The sequence below is a fragment of the Emys orbicularis genome, chromosome 25 (assembly GCF_028017835.1).
Source record: "Emys orbicularis isolate rEmyOrb1 chromosome 25, rEmyOrb1.hap1, whole genome shotgun sequence".
Taxonomy (NCBI): domain Eukaryota; kingdom Metazoa; phylum Chordata; order Testudines; family Emydidae; genus Emys; species Emys orbicularis.
The window spans coordinates 2,039,058-2,052,275 of NC_088707.1; the positions used below are offsets into that span (position 1 = coordinate 2,039,058).

General features: G+C 45.9%; 1 protein-coding gene across 1 annotated transcript; it reads right to left on the reverse strand.

The window, feature by feature from the left end:
• Nucleotides 1-1,921: 1,921 nt before the first annotated feature.
• CNP (2',3'-cyclic nucleotide 3' phosphodiesterase) lies at nucleotides 1,922-12,492 on the reverse strand. Its single transcript, XM_065422637.1, has 4 exons — nucleotides 12,445-12,492; nucleotides 5,419-6,088; nucleotides 4,601-4,740; nucleotides 1,922-3,864 (listed from the first exon to the last, which is right to left on the reverse strand). Exons 1-4 carry the CDS (start codon nucleotides 12,445-12,447, stop codon nucleotides 3,412-3,414), a joined length of 1,266 nt encoding a protein of 421 aa, XP_065278709.1. The 5' UTR covers nucleotides 12,448-12,492; the 3' UTR covers nucleotides 1,922-3,411.
• Between the last annotated feature and the right edge of the window lie 726 nt (nucleotides 12,493-13,218).

Here is a 13,218-nt window from a genome sequence, read left to right on the forward strand (position 1 = left end):
AGATTACCTCCTCCCTTCTTTAACACTAACAGTTGGCAATAGATCTGCTTTGAGTAGACTTTTGTGTTCTTCCAGCTAAGTTTGTGCCTTGTGCCCCACCCCCTGCTCAGAAAAACAAACAAGCTTGTGTGTCACACCACCTTTAGCTTTCCCTGGTCTAGTGCTAAAGTCCAGCTCCCTCAGTACTAAAACTGGTTCTGAAAGGCAACAAACCCAACGCTAGTAAGAACTGTGACCCTGCTCAAAATCTCATGTCATTTAGATGCAACAGCTGCTCTGTTGGGAGCAGATTTTCACATTACTGCCTATTCCCCAGAATAGAGGAACATACATGTGGGTTGAGATAATAGGTAGGTAACCTTTTGGCTCTAGCCTGACCTAGTTTGCCCCAGCTGTGCACACAGTGGGAAACGATCTTCCCTTCTCCTTTGAATAACTTCCCGGTAAGCTGGGCAGTGGCACAACTGACCTGGGTCTGAATGCAGACTATTAGCTGGAGTGCTAAGGTGGCGTGTCGTCTATTCCACAAGTGGCAGAATGTTGTTGGGCTCGAGCTTTGGTTGAATCAGAGATGGCACAAAAATACTGTAGTTTGTCAAGAGCTTGTTGGCTTTCCATCTTTCACCTTCTGTGGCTGGGCAGGCACTGTGACAGCCACTCTTAAATTGATACCCCGTCTTACTCCCTGCTTTCATTTAATGGCTCGTGCTACACAAGAAAAGTGAAAATGGTAAGAGTGTGAAGCAATGTTTTTGCAGTGCAAAATGGCAACCTGAACACCTTTTGTTGCATGCATAATATCGGCTTTATTGCAAAGAGATGTTAAGGAGTACTAGAGACAAAAGCAGATACACTGATGTGAAGCCACTAAGAGGACGTTAGCCCCCATGCTGTAGTATTTAATTGAATTTAAGGAATAGATTCTGTATGTTTACCTCAGTGTAAAGATTTAACCTTTCCATTGAGAGGAAAGGTTATTGCATGAAGCAATCTGTATTCTAGATAGCTTTCCTAACTGCCCAACCCTCTTCAAGGCAGGCTTCACATTGGTATAAACACTGTCCCTCTTTGGGCCCTTTACCTTTCTAGGATGTGAAGGGTAAAAAATGTGAATATTTGTTGTTTACTTCATTAGGCATAATTCATATGATGTGTTTATATGCAGAATCTCAACCAGACTGAAGCAAAACCATATGCAATTGGTTTATTATAAACTGTATATGATGTACAAACTAATAAACACTTAAATGATGAGCGTGTGACTGTTCTTGACCAGGCAAACAAGCCAGGCTCGCCAGCTACCCCACGTTTTAAAGTTGGACACCCTGTTTTGAGAACTTCCCGTCAGGTTTTCAGCGTACTGACTGGGAGGAAGACTTGTGGGGTACATGCCATTAAGGGAAAGACATGTTCCCCCCAATGACTATAACGATGGGCCTGCTCTCCCAGGGATTTAGCTGAATACTTAATGGTCTCCTTTTAGTCTGGGCTTCCCCCGTGGAGCACGCTGGAGCTCGTGACTGTCTAGGGTTGAGTTTTGGCAGAGGCAGACACCTCACTGTTTCTCTGCTGAAGGGAAGGGAAACAGAGTGTGCCTTGCTCAGTAGCAGAGTAAAGTGAACTGTTGTCAGTGTTCTCACTTAGAGCAGCAGGGCAGTTGGGAGGTGTTTATTGTTTTCACCAATAAACTCACCAAATTGCAGAATTTGATATTCCACCAGGTGAGCCCTAAAGCTTCCCTCAGTTTTGTTTTAGATGTTCAGAGAGGGGAACCAAAAGAAACTTCCCCACATGGATTTGGGTTTTGCAAGCTTATTTGGTAAGTGACCTCCTTGCCCACACTCAGCCGCTGAGCACAGTTAGGGTTGTGGTGTCATGGCGAGAGATCTTTTACTGCTGTGAACCTTGCATGTGCATGTCAGACACAGTAAACGCTTACATATTAATACTGGATTTATTTCAATACACTTTACAGTTCATGGGACACTAAGCCATAACGTGAGTTTAAACTGCTTGTTCTGACCTGAATTGATTAGTTCAGCCAAATGTTACAGGAGTGTAATGACAGCAAATATCTGTGATCAATAGGCAAGCAGTATTTGGTTATGTTCACGTGAGCAGAAACAAGTTTCAACTATAATTAAAAAGTGTAATAACTAAAATGTCTGAACATTAGACAACCAACTGGAAAATTGAGATTTAAGCAGGTTAAGTTATGCATAAACTACAATGCCACCATTATTTACTTCCTAAGTAACATGTTAACTTCGTGTACTTCCATGCTAATCTTAACATTCAAAAGAATTAGACTTTGAATCCAAAGTAGGAAACCCTATTTTGCATGAAGTACAATTTACTACTTCAGATGTGATTTTAGTTTATATAGGATCAGGAGTTAGAGATGGAAAAGACCTATTAGTTAATCTATTCCATCTCCCTGCCAGGGCAGGATTGTTCCCTACAATATACATACAGTAGTGCTTTGTCCCGTCTACACTTAGATGTCTCATATGATGGTGGCTCCTGTAGAAGACAGAGCAGATCTCACTGCTAGGAAGTTTTTCCTGATATTTAAATTCTCCTTTTCATGATCTTACCCATAGTAGTTCCATTTAATAGAGCTTCAATTTTAAACTGGAAGTAGATCCTTCCCCCACCCACCAATGCACTTTTCACTTCTCTCACTCCCAAGGAAGTCTTCAAGCCATTCTGGTAGCATATGAAGTTAGGGTAGCCCTGGGGATGCAATAGTTTGACCCTTCCGAATGAAGATTCTTAGACTCCCCTAAGTACATACCTAATCCTTGTGCTTGTAGACCAAAGCTACTTGGCGCACTTGTTCCCCTCCCACCGAGGCTTAGTGGCTTTAATCATCAGCTACCCAGGGCAGTATATTCCATCAGCCTGTGGGGGACTGTACCAACTTAAAGTTGGGCTGAACTTTCAGCTTCAACTCAGTTGGCTTCACAGAATGAAAAGTAGCTAAAAACTTTGGTCCACCACTGTCTAAATCAGTTATTACGGTCACATCTTCTAGGGACTGTGGTTCATAGGGAAATTACAAAACATGTAGACTATCTGGAATGATCCTCTGAGGAACAAAACAAGAGGAATGAGACCTCTCTACAAAAATCTATCATTTTAAAAAGTCATTCAGCACTTCAGTTATTTCAAATCTCCTATTTGGTCTACTTAACTATCAGAAATGGTTGTTTAGCCACTTAGTTTTCCTTTAGTCAGGTCACCAATTTCCTTCCTGAGGGCCAATACATTGTCCCAGGAGAGACACTTCATACTAGAGTTTGCAGAAGGGCTTCTTTAGTACACATAGAACTTTCTTTTTACAACTTTATAAAGGTTACCCAAGTTATTGTCTTAAAAACAAAAAGCCACACTGCAGGGCTGGAGCACTTAGATGATAGTGCAGGGATTGAAGGCAGAGCCTCGCTTGTTACTGCCCTGAGTAGGCACTAGCTTTCCCTTGCCATAGTAACCTGAGAAAATAGCTTTCACTTCAATCTTTTTAGAAAGTAGGAGCATCCACATGCCATTGCCAAAGTACTGCAGTTTCCCTCCACCAATTTCCTCAATTTCATCATCTTTGGTCCCTGCCTTTTCCAGCTTGACAAACTCCAGCAAGTCAATTCCAGTCTGGACCGGTTCTATGCCACTGGCGCATCCAAGGGTAATGTGAGCCCGGCTGCCTTTGGGCAGGTTGTCTGTAGGCAGGATCTTGTCGACGTCTCCCGGCCACAGCAGCAGTTCTTGCTCACTCAGTTCCACACGAGCACCAGCTGTTTTTGTTGTGAGGAACAGCGCAGAGATAGTCAGGGTAAAGGCTTTTCCGTAGGAAGCCTTCACAACCTAAGGGGAGAGAGGACCAAACAATCTGAATCCAGAATAGGACTTTAACTGACTCAGTGTGACATTAACCTTGCCCTGACAAGCCCCTTCACAGGTTTACGCATCCAGATATACTACTTTGCCTTTTCAGTTAGATTCTTCACTGATCTCCTTTGAGGAATTTTCACACATTCCACATATATGCTACAAAGTGTATCATGAATAACTGCTCTCCTCTCTTTCACTGGCCTTCTCCAGCACTCAATATGGTAATGAAAACATCATCATGGTTACAGGTCACTGTTTTCTCTCTTCCTCCCTCCTCTCCCTTTTGGTCATCTTAATTTATGTATTTTAATTGGAACCTCAGGCTGATCAGATATGGTACAAAAGATGGAAGTGACCATACCTTAACTCACGAGCACTCAAAACCAAGCCATTAGAGAAGAACTCTAGTACTTACAGGAAAAAACCCACAAGAACTTGCAGTTAGTTTGGAGGCAAGATGAAAACTTCCTCAATGCATCTTCCTGTCAATGTTATTTCTTGGTCCTGAGGAGTAACAGCCTTACTATTTCTCTACTAAACAGGCTGTCAAGTGAGCCAACTTCACAAGTGCTGTTGTGAAGGGGACATATGCAGTCGCGCTAAGGTTTTAGAAAGCTGCACAGCCACACCAAATCTACCAAGGTAAAAGGTTGGCGTAACATATAACTTGAACACACGTTTTTGAAAAAAAACAAACCAAGACACTAACTTCTTGTTGTGCATATTCATCAGCTCCCATAGCCTTTCCAAAGTCAGTAAATTTTGTAGTACAGTGCAAGACGCTGGGTGGCCTTTTCGCAAAGTAGCTGGTCAGGTCCAATTTTACTTTGGGATCTTCAGCCGGAAGAACTGCAAGTGTAGACAAGCAAAATTACTACTGACAAATTAATGTTCCTCTTTCCCTGCAAATACTCATTTAAGAGGTATACTTAAGGTTTAATTTTACTTAGAGCTGAGAGTGCTAGCCAGCAGTAGAAAATGAAGTATTCTTTATCCACACAACTAGTGTAGTCCAGCAATGCAAGCTTCCTTGCACTGCTAGCCAGTTTGCCTAGGCCTGGATATTGCAGGGATCACTTTAGGGGCAACATGATGTTTCAGTCCATTTTTATTCAATCCTTGGCCTCTGTCCTCCAACTTACTTCACATAGGCCATCACAGAAAGCAGGTGGGAATGGCTTGGTTATTTCCAGTCTACACTGGATTCAGACCTGTGGGCTGCAGGCTCAAGGTTCTATATCCCCCTGCAAATTCCCTAAACATCAGGTTCCAAAAACTTCAATTTAAGAGGCAGTGGGTTGTGCTTCCCTACATAGAAATGATTTAAAGCTGCTGCTGCTTTTTGGACAGCATGCCTTGTTATTCTAATCAGTGTTTTTAAATATAACTTGTGGAGAATTTAGACTGAACTGGAAGTGTTACTTTGGAAGTTGAGTAGGCAAGTTTGTTCCCTGTGTTGTCTATTAAGTGGTAACCTTCCCTCTGGTTAGTAGAATAAAAAGCTTGGTAAAATATTTATATACGTACAGTACTTAGACTCCTTTTTGAATACTTTAAGACTTCCGAGCTCATCTAAAAAGGCTTTCCCGGTCTTCCTCAAGTTCTCAGAACTCTTTTTGCTCAAAAACCATCCATAATACAAAGGTAGGAAATCTTTCTCCAAGCTTGGTTTCATCTTCTTCAAATCTTCCACAGACAGTTTCCACTGATTCTTATCCTTAAGCTGCAAGCAATCCATCTTCCAAGGTGTTTTGGGTTCAACAAAGAGGACTTTATACTGGTATTTGTCAGCAATATCAAAGAGTTGGTCTAGCCGTTCCCGTTCATGGTGCGTATCATCCACAACAACAACACCGATGTCTCGCTTGCAATAGTCAACTAAATCCTCATCCAACTTTGAATAATCTTCAGGAATAGAGCTTCTTATTGCAGGTGTAATTTTATAGGTATCGGCAGAAATGACCTTGCAGGCATCCTTATACTGGTCTTGAATAGCCTGGGCAAGAGTGGATTTCCCACTGCCAGGCAGGCCTCTTATGACAAAAAGGGTTTTAGATTCTTTGACTGTAGACACGGTAGTGTCGTCATCAAGGAATGGAAACTGCAGATTTTCGGGCCTCTCTTTCGATGACTGAGTAGACATTTTTCTAAATATTTTAGGCAGGAATGTATGGCTCTTCCGGGTAAAGCCTCTGTTCTGAAAGTTTAAAAAAAAAAAAAGTTAATTTGTATGATTTTTTTGCTATAACAATCCAAACAGATACCATCTTTCTGACACTAAACAATATATCACTGTTTGAATTCTTACTAGACAGAAGCAATTTTTTTGCTATTCACATATGCATTAAATGGTCCATTGATAGTTTTAAATGACACTATTATGTCATAAGTCTGTGCCACCATTATCACATTAAACCTCAGCTGCTTTTCTCAGCTTACAGTGACCTGAACAACTAAAACACAACTTTGCGCTTAAATGTTTCTGCTGACTCCCCTCCTAATGGGTCAAAGTGAGCCTTTTAAGCTGAATTTAGAAGAAAATTAAAATTTAAAGGTGTAGGCCAGCCTGCCTGCTCATTTAGCTGTGGATTATGCCTGTTACTAGCTAGATGCTCACACCTGTTTCCAAACTGGCTTGTGTGGGGTTATACTATTGCAAACTCCATGCTTATACAGATTGTTTACCCTCCTTGAATTCTAACATACCAGACACCAGTTCATGTGTCAAACTCAATTCAGTCTATCTGAAAATAAAAAAGCTGTAAGGTTACCATATTTAAAACTTTTATTCAAAGACACTGCTCACAGAAACTTAAATATAGCCTGAACAGGAGAAGTGAAAGCTCATGCTACTGTGACAGCTGTTGATGCTGGGAAGATTCAGTTCAAGAACAAAAACTAAAATGCAGAGACTACAAAAAGTTTGATTTGATTTTAAGTCCGATATTTTACGCAGTGGTTCTGAAACTTTTATACTGGTGACCCCTTTCACAGAGCAAGCCTCTGAGTGCAACTCCCCCCCCCCCCCTTATAAATTAAAAACTTTTTTTATATTTAACACTATTATAAATGCTGGAGGTGAAAGAGGGTTTGGGGTGGAGGTTGATAGGTCACGACCACCCATGTAATAACCGCATGACCCCCAGTTTGAGAACCCGTTTTACAGATGTTTTTCCAGTTGCATGTAAGAGACCGCTTAGAGAGAAGTCTGCCTGCAGGAGTGTGTACTTACTGCTGCACATCATGCCAAAAAGACCCTTTCCTCTCGGATGCTGTGCAGAAGGGCCCCCCTGGAAATGCCTCTGAGGTAAGATCTTTATTGGCAGCTACCTGCTGCAGGGTAGAATAATTTTTTGTGGTGTTGTACTTGTGGCAAAGACATTTAACGTCCCACAATTGGCATTACGTGAGACTGAAGGGAAACCAAAACTAGTGAAATCACTTGGATTCTACAGAAGCAGGTGCTTCTGGAAAAACCTAAGAGGCAAGTGTTTGCATGATTCTGCCTGTCAGCATTTTGCACTGCAAGCAGGATTCACAATGAGATGTGGTTACTCTGGAAAGAAATTAGATTAGGATCTTTCCACGCAGGAGTAATTCAAAATACATCAGAATTAAACACTGGCCTTCATGAAATCGTAAGACATTTTGGGGTGGGGCTTGGTCCTGCAGTGATGTACTATCACAAACTCGGCATTATGACATCACACAAGTTTCTTTGACAATATACTGTGGAATCCCTATAGGGCCAAGTAGAAGCTGGAATTTCAAGAAAAAGGTATTTTAAAGGCACAAATATTTTCAATAGTACCAGCAGGGACAAAGATTTTTGTAAATGTTAAATAGCCTCTTAATTTCCTTCTCGGGCATATTCTGGCCACTGAGATTGGTTAACCTGCTATGGAGCAACAGGTTGGTTTACCAAAGGTGGTTTCACTACAACTAATTAGTAGAAGCAAGTGTGGAGACAAAATGCTAGAGAAGTGAACAGTTTCACTGCTGACTCAAAGCTTGGATCATCTTTTACTATTCAAATATATTTATTTGGTCTGTGGCAGAGGGGAAGTGCTTGATTCTGCTCACCAGTACTCATGGAGTAAAGACACAGTAGGCATGTATGTGGAAACTAACATTTTGCTTGTATCATTCTCTCCATCCTTCTTATGTGGTTTTCTTCGCTTTAAGCAATTTGGGACAAGGGCTGTGTCTTCCTCTATGTCTGAGGAGTGCCTAGCACGTTTGTGGGTGCTACTAAAATATAAATCCCTTTAAAACTGAATTGAAGCTATAAAAAGTAGGATGATGAACTCAAAATGAAGCCCTGTAACTAACTGACCATTGTGTACTATTGGCACATTTGAGGCAGAATGCTTACCAGAGAAAGTAGCTCATTTATATAAAAAGTGGCCTTGGGCCTTGTTTGGAAGAATGGTACAATCCACCTGGAATTCTCTTGGGAGCTTGGCAGAGCCAATATTCCCTCTTGGTAAGCACATGCTACTTTTTACACATTACAGAGGTACTTGGGGTCTCATTTCATCTGCCAGGCTCTTTGTCCACATCCAAGTGGTCTGAATGGGAGCTGTAAAACTTGTTTTTACATCTAAATGTTGGGTCAGATTTGAACTTGACAGGGTCCATTTAACCTCAGCAAGTATGCAGGTAATAAGTGAGAAAGATTAAGAGCTACAACCAAAAGAGAGCATTTGAGCAGGGCTTGCATAGAGTATTTGGACTGTGACTGGTTTGCAGTCAAACTATTTTGATGAAAACAGCTGTTGGTGAACAGCAGTAACTGAGGCATTTTTTTAAGATGCAAACAAAAGAACAATAATAGAAAACACCCTCAGCACCCATTGTTTATCAGCCAGCTTTAAATAATAAGCTCTTTAATGAAACCAGGCCACATACAAAATGGATAGACAATGGTACCACACAAATAAGTCTTAAAGGAGCAGTTGGCCAGTTTCTGATTAAACAATCTATTCAATTCAACACAAGCTATGTCACTTCTCCCCTTCCCCACAATTGTCCCTACAAAGCTCCTATTTATATAGAAACAAGTATTTGGTCTCCCTTCCAGGAAAGAGGATGAATTTTAAGTGGCACTGGTAAGATTTGCAACAGTGTTTTCTCCCTGCTAAGAGGGGGGGGGGGGGGGGAATAAAGCAAACCGTTTTCTATTAGACATGACCAGTGAGGTGTTTTTTCTAGAGTGCACTGGCACTGAGGTTATGTGGAGAACCTCTAAGCACTGGTGGCCCAACAAAGGATTTAGAAAAATGGGTGGCATTAAGATGTCGGTTAAACCTTGCCACTCACATCACCTCACTTGGCATTCTGCCTTCGGTCGTTTTTTTTAAGTAGCTTACGATAGAGACCTTGATTTTTTACCATCTGTAATGTATACAATACATCTTGGGAAACTATACAAAGACTAAATTCCAATGCGATCTGTGACAGTGGGTTTGGAGCGATGTTAGAGAGTTTAGTCTCTGTTCTCATGTCTCTTGGTTCAAAGAGTGGTGGTTCCAGGAAATGAGATTTGAACTTTTGTTTATAGTCTTATTGGACCGGTGTCACATGCAGGACACTTGCTCAGGTTTATTTTCCCCAGCACTCCTAACTCTAACTAATGTTTCAAACACTCCCCACTGCAACAGACATTGTCTATTGCACAAACATAGGGGGTAGAATGACCAGATGTCCCGATTTTATAGGGACAGTCCCGATTTTGGGGTCTTTTTCTTATATAGGCTCCTATTACCCCCCACCCCCATCCCGATTTTTCACACTTGCTGTCTGGTCACCCTAATAGGGGGAGACAACAGGTCAGGTTAGCACAGGCCAGCAATGTGCTTGATGGAGTTCCTAGGGTGCGTTTGTTTAATTGCTGCCACCAGCTGCAAGGGGGATTGTAGTGGTTTACATGGCTCCAAGGGAGACTTCCCCTCTCTTGGTCGTCTATTGAACCAGTCTCGTTAAAATACTTCTGAAGAACAAAGTTTTTCCCTTTTCACTATGGTATGCTATACCAAGTATTAGCTATTTAAAGTGTCAGTCAGTACCCTCTACAAGTTCCTTGTGCCCCTTTCAAAACTACATGATTCTGACACTGTATAGTAATATCTCTACCCTGCTTGTTTCCTGAACAGGAAACATGAACATTTCCAGAAAGCTCATTTAATGTGTGACAGGCTGCTGCCTCTTTCCTTGCCTACACCCACAGAGTTTGTATTTAAGTGAGAATACAAGTCCTATCATCCCTACCTATGGGAACACCTTTAGTACAGAAAGCATCTTGATGAAACAACAGCAGGAAATTGTTTAGGGGGAGAAGGTTCTAAGCTAGACTGGCCCTCTCAAACTTCGCTCTCATTCTATAAGTGGCTCTGTCTGAGCAGACCTTTACCTGCCAGCCGAGCCCTGGGCGAGTTCAGCTGCAGGATCAGGGCCAGTAGCTGTTGCAGATTGTCCTGTCCTGTCCCGCCCACTCACCCCATCCCTCTACCACCACTCCCCAGTCCCCCCCCCCCCCCCCCAAGCATCTGAAGAGCAACATGAGCATTTGGAAATTCTGCCACCAGTTACACACAGCTACAGCACTGTATTGATCGCAAATTATGGAGTAGATCCTCCTTCACAGGCTCTTTAAAACTTTCCTCCCCCCATCACTACCCGCCATTGTGCAATGCATTTCAGCAACATTTACCCCCTCACTCACACAACACACAAAAGGTTCACGGGGCCCCAAATAAAAGAGGAGACCTTACGTTGTCAGGGGAGCGCCAGCAGGCTCTCTCTGCCTCCAAGATGAAGGCTGTGACGATCTTAGCGTGACCGTTTAGCATGCAGTTTGGCACTTTACAAAGATAGCGAGCTGCTCGGAGCAGGGGCTGCATTAATCTGGCTTAGACAGTCACTATACAGCTCAGAATTTGTAGACAAAGACAAAGGGAAACGAAACCTACCAGGGACTCTGTATCTCTCACACAGGCGGATGGTTGTATGAGAAATTCAGATGCCCGGGTGGGTTTAATGTTTTTCCTGTATTTACAGACAGACGGTGGGGGCTGGCCCTAACTCCTGTGTTGCAAAATCTTTCCTGTAGGGGTGAGGGCGCATGGCAAGCATTCAGGCTGGACCGTGCAGGGATCCCCCTGAATTTCCACAGCCTGCGAGCCCTGCCTGGCATGCTCAGCCCTCCCAGCAGGGGGGGTCCCATTCACCAACAAAATACCTCTCCCCCACGCCCCCCCCCCACTGTGACCCCTGTATCCCCACAGCATATGGCCCCCTGCACCTGATCCTACAGCCCCACATGTAACTCCCCCTTGCCCCCACAGGCCCCTCAGGCCCCTCAGACACCTACCCCTACAGTCCCCATACCTCCCCTATAGCCCCCCCACACAGACACCTACTCCCTATTAGGGTGACCAGATGTCCCGATTGTATAGGGACAGTCCCGATTTTGGGGTCTTTTTCTTATATAGGCTCCTATTACCCCCCACCCTCTGTCCCGATTTTTCACGCTTGCTGTCTGGTCACCCTACTCCCTATAGCCCCCCCTTACCTCCCCTATAGCCCCCCACAGAAACCTATCCCCTACAGTCCCCATACCTCCCCTATAGCCCCCCTCAGACACCTACCCCCTATAGCCCCCCCCTTATCTCCCCTATAGCCCCCCACAGTCCCCTCAGGCACCTACCCCCTACAGTCCCCATACCTCCCCTATAACTCCCACCCACAGACACCTACCCGCTATAGTCCCCCACAGCCCCCCCAGGCACCTACCCCCTATAGCTCCCCTTACCTCCTCTATAGCCCCCCACAGCCCCCTCAGACACCTACCCCTACAGTCCCCATACCTCCCCTATAGCCCCCCCTCAGGCACCTACCCCCTATAGCCCCCCCCTTGCTTCCCCTTTAGCCCCCCACAGCCCCCCCAGGCACCTATCCCCTACAGTCCCCATACCTCCCCTATAGCCCCCCTCAGACACCTACCCCCTATAGCCCCCCCTTACCTCCCCTATAGCCCCCCACAGTCCCCTCAGGCACCTACCCCCTACAGTCCCCATACCTCCCCTATAACCCCCACCCACAGCCACCTACCCCCTATAGCCCCCCCTCAGCCACCTACCCCCTATAGTCCCCCACCGCCCCCCCAGGCACCTACCCCCTTTAGCCCCCCCTTACTTCCCCTATAGTCCCCCACAGCCCCCCCAGGCACCTACCCCCTATAGCCCCCCTTACCTCCTCTATAGCCCCCCACAGCCCCCTCAGACACCTACCCCTACAGTCCCCATACCTCCCCTATAGCCCCCCCTCAGGCACCTACCCCCTATAGCCCCCCCTTACTTCCCCTATAGCCCCCCACAGCCCCCCCAGGCACCTATCCCCTACAGTCCCCATACCTCCCCTATAGCCCCCCCCCCAGCCCTCCCCAGGCACCTGCCCCCCCCTTACCTCCTCTATAGCCCCCTCAGACACCTACCCCCTCTAGCCCCCTACAGTCCCCATACCTCCCCCTCAGCCCGGCCCGAGCCCGCTCACCATGGCGAGGGCGGCGCCTCCAGGGGCTGCGGGTGCCGAGCGGAGGGGACGCGGCTCTGTCACGGGCCCGCCCGCCGCGATTTTCATACCCCCGCCGGGGTGGGCGGGCGCGCGGCGGCGGCAGGGCGGGAGGCGCCCAATGCGCATGCGCTGGCCAGAGGCCTGACGACCCGCCGCCCCTAGCGGCCAAGCCGAGCATTGCAGACACCCCCCCACAGCAGCCAGGCCCAGAGCTGCAGGGCCCCGCTGGCACCAATGAACCCAAGAGCCTGCCCCCCCAACCCCGCCTGGTGGGGTGAGAGCTCGCGGGGTCTTAATTCACACAGCTGCCCTGCACACAGGCCTTTGCACCCCTCCCCACTCTGGCACTGCTAAAGCGCCACCCTTTGAGCGTGCTGCTCTGCGCAATGCGCTCGTTAACGGTGTCGCCCGTTAAAGGAGCATCAGCCACGCTAGTGGCAATAGCGCAATGTGGGCAAAGCTTCTCAGCACAGCTGAATGGGGCAGCGTCTGGAGCTGTTTCAGGCTCCCAGCAAAGTCAGGCAGCCATCAGGTACAGTGGGGGGGGTGTTTGTTGGGGGGGTTTGTTTGCAAGCTGAAGAGCTAACACTTTAACTAGCTTCCTAAACGTGGCCTATGGTGAACAACTGAGGGGTCTGGCTGCAGCGCCTGGCTAGTCCTCTCGCACGCAGCCACACTGCCCTAAAAGGAGCAGACCCCTGCCTGGCTCTGCAATCGCTATGCCCCCAGCTCCCACAGAGAAGGCACAGCAGG

Excerpts from the sequence above, each read along its gene's own strand:
- CNP (XM_065422637.1), bottom strand. Across the intron at positions 4,741-5,418 it reads CAAAAAGGAGTCTAAGTACT|TTCTTCCGGCTGAAGATCCC; the intron begins GTACGTATATAA and ends CTACACTTGCAG. Across the intron at positions 3,865-4,600 it reads ATGAATATGCACAACAAGAA|GTTGTGAAGGCTTCCTACGG; the intron begins GTTAGTGTCTTG and ends CTCTCCCCTTAG.